This window comes from Ovis canadensis, chromosome 20 (assembly GCF_042477335.2).
Source record: "Ovis canadensis isolate MfBH-ARS-UI-01 breed Bighorn chromosome 20, ARS-UI_OviCan_v2, whole genome shotgun sequence".
In the NCBI taxonomy this organism is placed as follows: Eukaryota; Metazoa; Chordata; class Mammalia; order Artiodactyla; family Bovidae; genus Ovis; species Ovis canadensis.
In genome coordinates, this window is record NC_091264.1 from 42,765,775 (window position 1) to 42,779,786 (window position 14,012).

The 14,012-nt window shown below is 52.1% G+C and overlaps 1 protein-coding gene across 2 annotated transcripts; it reads right to left on the minus strand.

The window, feature by feature from the left end:
* Positions 1-13,494, minus strand: ABCF1 (ATP binding cassette subfamily F member 1). Of its 2 annotated transcripts, none has more exons than XM_069563561.1 (25): positions 12,953-13,494; positions 9,272-9,318; positions 8,952-9,053; positions 8,664-8,790; positions 8,479-8,516; positions 8,286-8,393; positions 7,302-7,376; positions 7,109-7,222; positions 6,221-6,322; positions 5,863-5,985; positions 5,406-5,506; positions 5,220-5,305; positions 4,782-4,921; positions 4,548-4,696; positions 4,202-4,285; positions 3,932-4,056; positions 3,634-3,746; positions 3,340-3,511; positions 3,174-3,248; positions 2,990-3,060; positions 1,518-1,550; positions 1,267-1,435; positions 1,006-1,070; positions 846-918; positions 1-703 (listed from the first exon to the last, which is right to left on the minus strand). In XM_069563561.1, exons 1-25 carry the CDS (start codon positions 13,023-13,025, stop codon positions 537-539), a joined length of 2,532 nt encoding a protein of 843 aa, XP_069419662.1. In that variant the 5' UTR covers positions 13,026-13,494; the 3' UTR covers positions 1-536. The 2 variants fall into 2 exon arrangements, with proteins under 2 accessions (XP_069419662.1, XP_069419661.1); XM_069563560.1 differs by having other exon boundaries at positions 8,664-8,793.
* Positions 13,495-14,012: the final 518 nt, after the last annotated feature.

The following is a 14,012-nucleotide window of genomic DNA, read 5'->3' on the forward strand; positions in this document are numbered from 1 at the left end:
GCGGCGGCAACTCCTTTCCTTTATTTCTTCCCCCTGTAAATGGCGATTCAAGTTCAGCAGCATTCCTTTCCTGTCCCCAAGTCCCCCATCAGACCAGATACTGCAGGCACCAGATCCTGGGTGGCAGGAGCCGCAGCAGCTGTTGGTATCTATTAGGTCAGCACTGAATCCACCGGAGGAGGGCAGCACCACTCAGACCAGGCGGCAGCTGCACCCGAAGCTTGGGGCGGCCCAGAGGCAAGCTTCCCCGTGAGGACAGAGGCTCAGACAACTGGCTGCGTGAGCTGGCTGGCTGGAACCCCATGATGACAAATGTCACCTCTGCTTGTACAGAGGGACTTCAAAGATAAGGCCCACTCAGTTATCTCAAGAGAAGCAGAACAGACGAGTCTTTCAAAGAAAAGGAAGCAATCAAATATCCTGGTCACATCAAGACCACACTCCACCTTCACACGCCTGAGCAGCTGCCATGCCGGCTGTAGTCCAGAGCAAGCTTCCAAATGGAGAGGAGACAGGGGATGTCCGGGAAGGAAAGCTCACTCTCGGGGCCGGCTGACCATGACTTCTCCCAGGGCCTCCAACACCTCCCGCTTGTAGTCTTCGAAGTCACCGTCGATCTGGCTAACACTCTGCTCCTCCACCACCCACAGCTGGCAGTTGGTTTCTGTGATGAGTCGGGCATCGTGGCTGACGACGATCACAGCTTCGAGGCAAGACAGTGAGAATGGAGGACAGGCAGAAAGGAAGAGGGGAATCAAAACCTGCAAGGAGGGTGCCCAGCCCCAGGACACCTACAGTCCCATCCCCAAGCAGGGTAGGAGGAGGACAAGCCCGAGCTGACTCACCACCCTTGTATTCGTTGATGGCCTCCCCTAGAGCGTCGATAGACTCGATGTCCAGGTTATTGGTGGGCTCGTCCTATGGGGAGGAGGCGTCCCGAAACTGAGTGTTAACGACCCCTACCTTTCCTGGTGCTGGCCCCACCCCGCAACCCCATTCACTCACCAAGATGAGGACATCAGGCTCCCGACAGGCCAGCTCTGCAAACACAACTCGTGCCTTCTGCCCACCTGGAGCAAAGGGGAAGAACCACTGCACCTTCCACCACCCGACATGTCTGCAGGTGGGCCCTGAACGCCTGTGTGCGCATGCAGGTGCGTGCGTGCGTGCTGAGGTCCCCCAAGTCCTGGTTCCTCTTCCCCCCGCCTCGAGGGACAGTGTGCTGGAGGGCATTCTGAGGAGGGGGCGCCTGCCCGGGCCCGGTACCAGAGAGCTTGCAGATCTGGATGGTGTGGGCGTGGCTCTCCAGGCCGAAGCGGCCCAGGCACTTGCGCGCATCCTGGTAGGGCAGGTTGAAGCCCCGCTGCAGGTACTCGGTGGGCGTCTCCTCCATGCGCAGCTGCTCTGCATACTGCTGGTTGAAGAAGCCAATTTTCTGCCCAAGAGGAGAGGAAGGTGGTCAATGAAAGTCAGACTTCCTCTCGGCCTCTGACTACCTGATTCCCAAAGCCACTTACCAGCCGGTGGTTCTTCCTCATTTCACCCCGAGTCTGCAAGGAAAAAGCAAGGCGGGGCGGAGTAAGCGGGGACGGAGAGGAGCCACAGCTCCACCTCCCAACTCTGAAGGGAAATGAACACCAGAACAGGGCTGGGAACGAGCTAGCACAAGAAAGGTAACACAGGTGTGTCCCTAACAGGGCCACAGCAGGCCAGGAAATCAGGCAAGAGGAAAAGCGAGGAGGAAGTGGAGATTCAGAACCAGGAGCAGGCTGACCACGAGCAGAAAACCCCGTCCCCACCTTCCAGCCAGAATTTTTCAGGGTTCCACCTCAGATGGGAATGAGTTTATGGGAGGCTCTAGGACACCCTTCTGAAGATCTACTCTGTGGGTGTGAGGCAATGTGCCTTCTCCACACTTGCCTGGAGGGCAGACAGATGGTTACAACCACCTGGCACTACATATACCGCAAAAGTCCCCGAAGCAACTCTAGGGAATTCATCTTAAGGAAAAACTAAATTCATGAACAAGTACCGTAAGACTCTTTACTGTTGTCCTTCAGTGAAACACCAGAAACATTCTAAACAACAGACGTCAAGTAAATTATAATAGGTCCATAAGAAAAATGCATATAAGACTGCTACTGCTAAGCCACTTCAGTCGTGTCCGACTCTGTGCGACCCCACAGACAGCAGCCCACCAGGCTCCTCCATCCCTGGGATTCTCCAGGCAAGAACAATGGAGTGGGTTGCCATTTCTTTCTCCAATGCATGAAAGTGAAAAGCGAAAGTGAAGCCACTCAGTCGTGTCCGACCCTCAGCGACCCCATGGACTGCAGCCTTCTAGGCTCCTCTGTCCATAGGATTTTCCAGGCAAGAGTACTGGAGTGGGGTGCCACTGCCTGACTACAAGCACAAAAAAATGCTTCATATACATTATCTGAAAAAAGCTAGCTACAAAACAATTCACAGGATAACCCACTTTTATTAAGAAAAATAATTACAGATATGCTTGTAAGAAAAAAAAGGAAAGCGATCCATTAAAATTAATACAGGTTATCTCTAGATTTTTCTCTGGCTTATGTAATTTTTTTTTCATCTGTCCCTTGCTTAGTTCCCCAATCAGGGATCTAACCGGGGCTCATGCTGGTAAAAGCCCTGAGTCCCAACTACTGGACTGCCAGGAATTCCCTGGTTCACATAATTTCTAACGATTCTACAGTGGGCATATATTTCTTATATAACCAGAACACACAAGCAGGATGGCGGAGGCACGCCCTTCATCTGGGCCCACTTCTCCAGGTCTGTCTCCAGATCTGACTGATCTAAACTGTCCTCCTCTACAGCACCTCTTAAGGAAAAGAACCATTCATGACAAGTTCTGTATTTAACTCTCCACAGCAGAGAGGGCTCCCCAGGAGCCTCCAGGGAACAGCCGTGTGCTCATGCCTCCGCTCGCCCGTCACCACGGCCCTTCGACTCCTGGACTCACCGGCGTCAGCTTGCCTGTCAGCAGCAGCAGCAGCGTGCTCTTCCCCACGCCGTTAGGGCCCACGATGCAGACTGCCCGAGGGAAGAGAGAGGTCAGAGGTGAGGTCCCCAGAAACTCCCTGGGGCTCCTGCTCCACGGCCTGAGTCCCACCCCGAACCCTGCACTGAGCCTCCCCTCAACTCACTCCTTGAGTCCATGTCGATGCCAAAATCCAGATTCTTAAAGAGTGGTTTCTGCCCCTCATAGCCAAAGGTCACACCTGAGAAGGCAAGAAAAGCAGCACTTTATTTTCTCTTCAGAGTCCCCCTAGAGCCCTGGAGGGGCGGGCAGGCAGGGCCGCGGCCGCTCACCGTGCAGGCCCAGCACTGGAGGGCTGAGCGGTGGTGGGTCGGGGAACGTGAAGCGCACGGTGTACTCCTTGGGGCGCTTCAGCAGCTCGGGGGCCTCCTGTGACTCCTCATCCTGGTTTTTCCGCCGGCACTTCTGCTGCTTTCGAGTCAAGGCTTCCTTAGTTTGCTTCTCCTGAAGAGGACGGGCAAAGGGAGACATCCAAGCCTTGGACGGGAGGCCCTGAGTGGCAAGCAGGGTCCAAGGCCTCCTCCTTCTCCCGAGAAGATCCCTGCCCAGGAAGAGCCAGTGCTCACCGCCTGCTTGGTGGACTTGCCGCCCGCCTTTAGCTCCTTCAGCTTTTTCTCCTGCTTCTCATATTGCTTCAGCAGTTCCTTTTGCTTTTGCTGGTACATCTTCTTGAAGGTCACTGGGGCAAGGGGATGGGGGGTCATCAATGCTTGTCCCTGTCCCCAGGAGGATGGGGGATGGTGGGGGCAGGGGTCATTTCCAGAATTCTCTAAAACTCAGAATTATCACCACGTCCCTATGTCCCTTCCTCCCAGGCCTTTCTCCAGGAACCACCCCTTTCCTCGCCCCCAGCGTCCCACGTACTATAATTGCCCCTGTAGTAGTGAAGCCGCTGGGCGTCGAGATGGATGATGTCAGTACAGACATCATCCAGGAAGCCTTGGTCATGGGAGACGATGAGCAGTGTCTTCCGCCAGCCCTGGAGGTAGCTGGGTTTTAAAGAGTGTGGAAATGTCACAATCTCCAGGTTAGAGTGCAGACAGGGGCAGGAATCGAAAGAGAGAGACTGGGGTGAGAGCTGTCAGGGGCAGAGTGGAGACCAGCGATACAAACCTATAATCCAGGGCCACTCACTTGTTGAGCCAGATGACAGCGTTGAGGTCCAGGTGGTTGGTGGGCTCGTCCAACATCAGCAGCGTGGGTTCCATGAACAACGCCCTAGAGGGTGGGCGGCAGAAGGCAGGGTCAGTAGGAGGAAGACCCTTGCTAACCCACAGAAGCCTCTGCTAAGTGGAGCCTGAGTGCATAAACACTCCTTCCCAATCTCTCCTAAGAGTTCCTGAGACAGATGAGAACACACCCCCAGACAGGGAGAGAAGCCCCCGAATCTGACAAGTCAGACAGTATGGGAGGGAGAAGACAGCCTTGGAAGAACAGGAAGGGTGGGCGGAGGCCAGAAGGGCAGGGGCTGGGAGCCCACCTGGCCAAGGAGACACGCATGCGCCAGCCCCCCGAGAACTTCTGTGTGGGTCGATTCTGCATTTCAGGGTCAAAGCCCAGGCCGGCCAGGATCCGGCGGGCTTTGGCCTCTGCAGCGGCCGCCCCGGTGGCCCGCAATTCCTCATACACCTGGGAGGAGGGAGAAGAGGACACATGTTGGGGGGTCCCAGGAGCCCCCCATTTTAGCTCGTGTCCCCTGCGCCATCTCCTCTACCTTCTCGAGCCTCTCGGCAGCCGCGTCATCGCCCTGCTCCAGCTGTCCCTGAAGCCGCCGTTCCTCTTCCAGCAGCTTCAAGCGCTTGGTGTCTGCTCGAAGGACAGCCTGCACGGCTGGCGTCTCGTCAGCTACCACCTCTGGGGGCCGGGGAGCAGTCAGGGTGCACCCAGGGGCCAAGGCTCCTGCCCCCTCTTCCCAGCAGCTCCGTTTCTGGACTGCCTGACCCTGCCCAGCTCTCAGCACTTGTTCCAGCCTCTCACCGCACCCCGCCTACTTCTGTGGCACCCATTTCCCAGTCCCCAGTCTCCCCACAAAACCCTTCCAACTCACAGCCACAGGCTCTTCTGTTCTTGGCTGGCTCACAGACCCCAGTGGTAGCCCCTCGCAAGCCCCTGAGTTTCCCCCCACCAGCCCCTCTGCCAACAGCGGCCTCACCCTGCTCGCACAGCAGCACGTCGATGTTGGGAGGGATGCTCAGGGCTCGGTTGGCGATGTGCTTGAGGAGAGTGGTCTTGCCCTTGCTGAGGAATGAGAGCTTTGAGGACCAGGCCGCCTCCGAGAACAAGTCTCTTCGCCCTCTGGCCCCTCCCCTCTCACAGCTCCAGCCCCTCCTCTCCTCACCCATTGGGTCCCACCAGCCCGTAGCGGCGGCCGGCGACGATGTACAGGTCTGCGTTGACGAACAGCTCCTTGCCGTGGGCCGAGATGCTGAACTTCTCCAGCTGCGACGGTCAGCAGAGAGTGAGCATGTGAGAGCTCCCTTCCGTATGTCTAGCAGCTGCAACTTTTTCTCTGCGGGGAAGCCCCCTCCCCATCCACTGCCTCTAATCGGAGTCCACACCCTAAGCGTGGCCAGCCTGTCCCACCCTGCTTCCCTCCAAAGCTGGACTCCTATGCTGGTTCTTCTATCTTCTTGTTCAAGTTTGCAGAACTCAAGATGTGGAGAACGCCTCCCAGGTTTCTTCCCAGCGGACCTCCCCCTCACACCCACTTTCTCAGTCACCATGGCCTCTCAGGGGAAGGGGAGAAGTGGCAGGTCCCGGGCTGAGCTGGCAGGAGGGCCCCCCTCGGACCTTACCTTGATGTCAGAGGCATTTTCTAGCATGGCCTGGCGGGAAGACACCTCTGCTTGTGACACGGAGAAGTCATTTTCAGCAGCATTGGCTGCTTTTAACGAAGCCACCTGACGCTCATACTCCATCTGAGAAGGAAGGAAAGATCACATTTGAGGCCACTGCCTACCACTTTCCAGTTGCCACAATACAGACCCGTGTCACCAGGCACCATGACACTGTGCTCACAGAACACAGCTGTTTCCTTACTCCAGCTGTTAGACTCAACCCAGCACCCAAAGCTCTCCCTTCACATGTCCCCTACTTGAAGCATTAAAATAGAAACTTCTTCTGCCTTTGACCACTAAGAACCCAAGGTCTTACTTGTTTCTTGAGTTTCTTCTTCTCCTTCTTGCTAAGATGAGCATAGGGGTCATCGGCCTTGGACTCCCCTTCTTCCTCCTCCTCTTCTCCTTCCTCTGAGCCCTGTGAGAACCAGGTGATGGTAAAAACAAGGAAGCCCTCTGAGAACTTCATGTCATCCACTCCCAGCTCCACAGTCAGCTCTGTCTCTCCCCCAGAATCCTGAAATATCCTGGCGGTGCTCACATTCTCATGCCCATCTGTGCCACCAGGAAGGTACCTATGTATGTATATGTGAAGTGTAAAGACGCATATGCACCGATACCTATGCAACCGTCAATACAATGTGACTAAAGGCAGAACAAAAGGAACAGGTTCTCTTCCTCAGCATCAAACGAGTCTCTCTGCAGGTAAACATGCAAAGCAGAGGTCCAGAAGCCCTGTGCAGAGCCACTGAGGAATCCAACAGGATGAGAACTAGCAGGTGCTGACGGTACAGGGGAGCTCAGAGGTCACTCGGTGACACAGATGAGAAGAGTGAGGCCTGAAGAGGTGGCAAGACGTACTCAAGATCACACAGGGAGTGGCAGAGCCAGAACCGGGGCTGAGGGTGCCGGCTATGTCCCTTGCTCTTCTAGATCAAGAGGTGCAAATTAGGGCCCTTGAACTAAAAATGGCTTTTACATTTTCAAAGAGTCTTTCCAAAAACAGAAAAGAAAAATACGTATCAGAGATTGTATGCGGTCTGCAAGTCCAAAGTATTTACCAGAAGGTCCTTTACAGAAGTTTGCCAACCTCTGCCCTGGGGAGTAAGAGCGCCCCAGGTTGCAGCTCACGTCCCGCCCCTGGCCCAAGGGCCACCAGGCCTGGGCCCCTCAGCCCACCTCCCCCCAACACCGAAACACACACCTGCTCAGCCTTCTTGGCCTTCTCCTTCCCTTGCTTGGGTGGTTCCTTTTCTTTTGTTACTTCCTCTTCATCCTCCTCCTCTTCACTCTCCAGAGCAGCAAATTTATTTTGAGGCTACAGGGAAAAGCCAGCAGGTCGGACTCAATTGCTCTGATTCTTGAGACCAGCCCACCTCCCGCCACTGTTCCCTCACCTTGGCCTTCCCCTTTGACTTCTCCTCCTTTGTCTTTTTGCCCTTCAACCCTGGCTGTTGTTCCTGAGATACAGCCTGGAGAAGACACACAGACACACAAATTAATTTGCTATAACATAGACGGAAGGGCCTGGTGGGCTGCAGTCCATGGGGTCGCTAAGATGACTGAGCAACTTCACTTTCACTTTTCACTTTCATGTAGCAGAGAAGGAAATAGCAACCCACTCCGCGTTCTTGCCCGCAGAATCCCAGGGACGGGGGAGCCCGATGGGCTGCCGTCTATGGGGTTGCACAGAGTCGGACATGACTGAAGCGACTTAGCAGCAGCAGCAGCTTGACAAGAATTTCTAGTAGTCCAGGAGTAGCAGTTAACTATACTAAGTCTGCCAGGAAGAAAATGAGACCCAGGAAAACCCTGGCCTCCAGCGGGAGACAGACAGTGAAGAAACGAACAGTGAACAGCAAAGCTAAGGGACTGTGAGTTAAGCAAATGAATCATGTGGATGAGATGGCCCTAACACTGGAGTGCTTCCTCCAGAGGGCAAATCTTGAGAAGAGATAATGGTCGTGGGCTTGGAGAAGACGTTCTAGGAAGAAGAGAAGGCATAAAGGATAAAGGCTTCAGGCATAAAGGATAAAGGCTTCAGCACACAGTCAGGCTGGATTCAAACATCTGATGAGGCTGATCGGCATACAAGGCAAGTCCCAAGTAATCCTGCAGAGGGGTCCTGGTGGAAGGGCAAAGACTTGAAGGTCTTTGGTTTAGATTTTGAGTTTGAAAGCAACAGAATCGCTGTAAATTTCCAAGTGATAAAGAGTACTTTTAAAAAAGCTGATTTTGACAGGATAAGCTGACAGTATAAGCAAGACTGGCCTGGCCTAGAAGAGCTAGTTGAAAAGCAGGAAAAGAAGCCAGGGAATCATCACACTGTAGCCAGAGGTGCCACATGGGGTGGGAGGGACCGGCAGAGCCAGCACTATCACCTTATTGATCCGATTCTTCTCTGGCTTGGCCGGCTTAGGAGGATGTTTTTCTTCCTCCTCCTCGTCTTCACTCTGATCCTGAATCAGGGCTGCAAAAACATTACCACCCTGGAGAATGAAAGCATAGAAGTCAGTAGGATGGTCAAGGCTGCACCCCTGGGGTCTCTGTTTACCACCCAGACAGATGGCTTACCTTGGTTTTCTTCCCTCCTCGGGGTACTGGGGCAGGCACTGAAATGACAAGGGGAGAAGGTGAGCTGGGAAAGAGAACGACCATGTCCGCTCCTCAATCTACTTCAACTCCAGATCAAGGAATGAGGCACCTGACTCTTCCTGACTCAAGGGTTCCAGGTACCCATCTCCCCTCAGTGCATTTACCCTCATCCTCCTCATCGCTGGCTGGTACTGAGAGCTTCTTAAGACGCTCCATGAGCTCCTTCTCCTCTCCGTCATCATCCACATCCTTTTTCCGCCTCCCTTTACGGGTGTCTCGCTTCTTTTTTTGCTGCTGAAAGCCAAACAGGGTGAGAGAATGAAGCCTGGGCCGCTGCTGTATCTCTGCCCCAGAGAACGTTCCCCACCAGCTGAGTGAACTGGCGCGGGCTGCAGAGGGGCTGGCGGACCGAAGATGCCCCCATGGAGTGGTGGGTCTGCTGACACCCGTACCTGCTGCTGCTGCTGCTGCTGCTGCTGCTGCTGCTCCTTCTCCTTGAGCACTTTCTCTTCTTCCCCAGCCTGCTTGTCTTCTACTGCCAGCTCCTCGAAGAACTAAAACAGGAGTTAAGATCTAGGTAAACACGGCTCAGAGACCAATCAAGTCCTTGACCACCATGCATGTACCTAGGGACCTGCCACGCACGCCATCCCACCTTGCTCCCTCTCCCGACAAGACCTCTTCCCCTCCCTCCTGGCCCCACCGACTTCACAGGGCCACCTTCTGCTGGGAAACACCCACAGCCCCCTCTCCTCACCCCTCATTGCCTCACCGTCTTTTTGGTCTTCTTGTCCTTCTTCCCTTTCTTCACCACTTTGTCTAGAAGGGTTAAGCAGACATTGTGAATGATGATTTGCAAATTCCAAAGTCACCCTGATCTCACCTGCCAACCCTTAGTGGACTCTACCCTTCCTTGTCACTGTTTTTCTAGCTCCCTCCCTGGACACTGTCCCATGAGACAGACAACGGTGGCTGGTCTAGTGGGAGGCAGAAAAGGAGAATCCACAAGGTGATGGTGCCAGAGGTGGGAAGTAAGACAGTTTTCAGAGATGATGCCAATGTTTTTAGCTGGCAGGATTAGCTGAGCTAGAGGTACTATGAATAACTCAGGATATACTGGGAGAGAAAGACCTTTCCCCACCCCAGTCACCCACAGGACAGAAAAGTAGGATAAAGTATTATATGTCATTTTTGGAACCTGCAGGCCACGGAAACAAAGCCATCTCCTAAGTCAACAAACACCTGGGTCTATGCCACAGCTGCTCCGCTTGCAATTCCGGCACAAACCGGGCTGTGTTAGGCTTCACTGGGCATCAGTCCTTCATCCCAGAGTGACCTGAGACACTGCTTAGCTCGTGTTCGCAGGGAGCAAAGTGGGAAGTCAAGAAAAGTTCACTGACAAATTCCCAGCCTCTCCTTTTTGTCTATCTCCGTTTCCCTGAAGACAGAGGGTTACGTCTAACTCCTTCCCGACATAAGACGGGGAGGCAGCCAGCAGCCTCGTGATTTCTCTCCACTCCTAGGCCTATCCACCATTACATTCACCCCCAACCATCCCACCGCCTACTGCTATTCAATTCTATCCAAAGGCACTCCTGCAGTCATTTAAGTTTCCCCCATCCCAAAACCAAAACAAAGCCTTCTGCTATCCATCACATTAAGTATTCTCAGAACAGGATGCCACCGAGTCCACAATAATCATCTATCAGATGCTGAGCATCTACAGTGTCAAAAAGTGGATAAAATGAAGGTCAAGCCCTATAATTTAGGGCCTCACAAACGAGAAGGGCGTATCCTATTTCTTCTGCTCTTTCCTTACCCATACCCACGTGGACACTGGCTTCTCCCTGCTCCTTGGTAACTCCCAGGCATCCTTATGTCTGTCTTTGCTTAATTGGTGACCTCCACCCTGAACACACTGCAAAATCTGATCCCTGTATTGGGTGACTAGTGTGATGTAACTGAAAAGATGTGGAGACATTATGAAAGACTTTCTATATATGCTATTCTGAGGAGTCTAATCCTAAAGCCACTAAGAGGGAGGACCCATTGTAGTTCACAAGCCAGAATGATGCGATCGGCTCACTCTGACGACACTCAGAAGTGACTCAGACACTAATTTCTCTCCATGGACTAATACAACCATGCCTCCTGACCATTGGTTCAAGTGTGAGAAGTATTATCACCCAGGAGCAGGAAAAGGCTAAGTGTGGCTAAAGCTACCCTGTATCCTCCATGTCTACCCCCCACCACAACAGCTCCTCCCTTTCGTAAGGACACCATTGAAGGGTTCTTCATTTCAAAGCCAAGTGAACCTCTTTCTGAAACCTTACACTCCCCCCACCCAATTATTGTTTCTATTCTTGTCTTCACTGACTCTCAAAAGTGCAGTCCACACTAGCCCCCTCCTCGTCTCCCATTCCTTTTTGAATATACCACAACCTGATTTGGGCGTTACCTTCTAATGAACACTACTTTTGTCAAAGCTGCCACCATCCTCTTAGTTGTTCAATTCAGAAAGGAATTGTTGTTGTGGGGGGTTTTTTTGTAGTCCTTATTTTGCTTGACTACTCAGCAACATCCCGTGCGACTTCTCTCATCATTTTCATTCTTCTCTCCTGTTGTTACTTAGCATCAGGGATCCTGATGGTCTGCCTCTAGTTTCTCTGGCGGCTCACCTTTCTCAGTCTCATATCCTCAGCCTCCTATATGCCTTCCCTTAATTGCTGAAGTTCTCTTGGGTTCCCATCTTAGACCTCTTTTCATTTCAATCCACAGACACTCTCTAGGGGACTCCCCGGATCCAACAGCTCAACTACACCTGTGTCTTCACTCCCAGTCTACTGCTCTCTCCACGGCCACTGAACAAACTCTCTCCTTGCCGTCTCAGAAATCTTCAATTTAGCATTCAATAGCTGACCTTACCTCTTCCTGCTCCCCAACCCATAGCCTATTACAGCTTTCAATGAAGAGCCTAGTACCCATGGAATTATTCCAAGTGAGTGTCTGCCTTAATTCTTCTCCCCTTAGTTGGTTCCCAGCTCTAGTCAATGCCCTGGCTTCCTCTCTTATCACTTCTCACAGGGATCTTTACCAGGGCCTCCTAAATGATCTCCCTGACTCCAATCATTTCTATGCACTTCAATGGGTCTTCTTTCTTAACGATTTTAGGATTAAATTCCTTGGAATATTGTATAAAGCCTTTCAGTATTTTGTCTTGCACACCTTTTCAATACCATCACATGAGTCAATACAATATTGAGGACCAGCCAGGCTCAACTACATCTCTATCTTTGCATTAACTGTACCCTCTGCTTGCTTAGAACCTTCTTCCCTTTGCTAACTCATAATGATCCTTGGAGAATGAACTCAGTTATCACATATTCCTGGGAGGCTTTGCTGACACTCCCATCCTATCTGCCTATATGTTGCCCCTGTCTTCTCTAGTCCCAGAGCATTCTCAAGCACATTCCCTGACTAAACCTCTGTCCCCTATACTAGACGTGCCCCTTCTTGACAGGCAAGTCTTTTCATCCCTACATCTCCAGTTCTGTAAAATTAGTCACTGTTTACCCACTATAATTATTTCCATCCATCTTATCTCCCTCTTGAAATACCTTCAAGTCTGGGAGAAGGTCTTCATATTTTTTTGTCCCTTCTCCAATGTATAATTAAACACAAGTGGCTCAACAAACATTAGCTGCTTTTAAGTAAAACATAATCCTTCATTCCAATACCCAGTATCTACCTTCTTGCTCCACTTGAGTCAAAAAGGTGTCTTATGAAAGCTGTCTTAGGCTCGACTCCATGAAGGAATCAGCCTCTCTTGAGAAGCAGATGGGACTCCAGGTGAGTGCGAGTTGCGCTGGCAAGGAATAGGTCGAGACATAGCTTATATATTCCTGCCGGTTGTGGAATACGGTGTGACCGAGATATCCAAAAGAGAAGAAAATAGGGCTTTTCTCATTTTCCCCATCTTTTCTTCCTACGATATGCTCTTCCTGAAATAATCTTTTACTTTTTTTTTTTTTTTTTAACGAGGACCCTCTGTAAAGTCATTACTGAATCTGTTATAATATCGCTTCTATGTGTTGTTTTTTTGACCAGGAGGCTTGTGGAAATCCTAGCTTCTTCACCAGCGATCCCGCACCTCCTGGATCGGCAGGTCAATTCTTAACCAATGAATCACCAGGGAAGTCCCCCATATGCTCTTCTCCGTCTCTTGCCCGGTGTTACTGAAGCTCGTGCCTGACAGCCCGACACCTTTTCTTTTCGCCGGCATCCCAAAAGCACTCCTGCCAGGGCAAACTCTTCCCGGCCCCACTGCACGCATGCGCAGTAGCCCCCCGAACGGCCCGGTGAGTCTCGCGCCCGCCACCCTCTCCTGGGACCCGGCGCACATTTCTCTCTCTTCTCTTTTCTATCTTCTTTCTCCTCTGCCTGCCAGCCTTACCTGTGGGGCCCGTGGTCTCTCCGTCCCCGATCCACTCGGGCTCCGGCGGCTGCTGCTTGGGCCCCTTCGGCATCTCGGTGGCAGTTATGGTAACTCTGGCTTCGCCGGGTGCTATTTCCGCTTCCGGTAGCGTGGGGCCCGGAACCAGACTTGCTCTCTACGTCTGGGCTGTCGACTCCGCCCCTGGACGGCCCACGTGCGCGCCGCCCCGTCCTGTAGTGGGCGTGCCTGCGACCTGGTGGGAGCGTGGCCTGCAATGACAGGGCGTGGCCGGTGCCCGCCCACTCGGGTCGCGACAGCAGGTTTAAGACAGTCGAGGAACCCCAATGACTCTACGACGCCGCGTGACTAAGTGACAGAACATAATTATTTCCGACTAGTATGAAAGAGTGAAGTCTTTTTTTTTTTTTTTTTTTAATAAAAGTGAAGTTGCTCAGTCGTGTGCAACTCTTGAGATTCCATGGATTGTAGCTTACTAGGCTCCTCGGTCCATGGAATTTTCCAGGCAAGAGTACTGGAGTGGGTTGCCATTTCCTTCTCCATGAAGTCTTTAAAAACAAAAACAAAACTGAACGCTACCTTGTTACCCGTCCTTTCTGATTAGTCAGGAGCAGAAAAGCAAAGTCCACTAACTCAGGAAGAGGCTTTGTCAGTCTAGTGTTGAGATATGTCACAAAATCCTGAGGTGTAGAGATGTAAACGAGGAACTGTAGCCTAACAAACAGGAATCACAGTGCAGTGGGGCTTGGGCTCACTTTTTTTTTTCTTTTGGTAACAGCTTTTCTGAGGTGTAAGTGACTTAAGGTAAACTTTATATATTAATACAATAGATAACCAGTAAACTGCAAAGTGAATGCTATAAGTTTTGACATGTTCAGTTCAGTTCAGTCACTCAGTCGTGTCCAACTCTTTGAGACCTCACAAACTGCAGCACTCAAGGCCTCCCTGTCCATCACCAACTCCCAGAGTCCACCCAAACCCATGTCCATTGAGTCGGTGATGCCATCCAACCATCTCATCCTCTGTCGTCCCCTTCTCCTCCTGCCCTCAATCTTTCCCA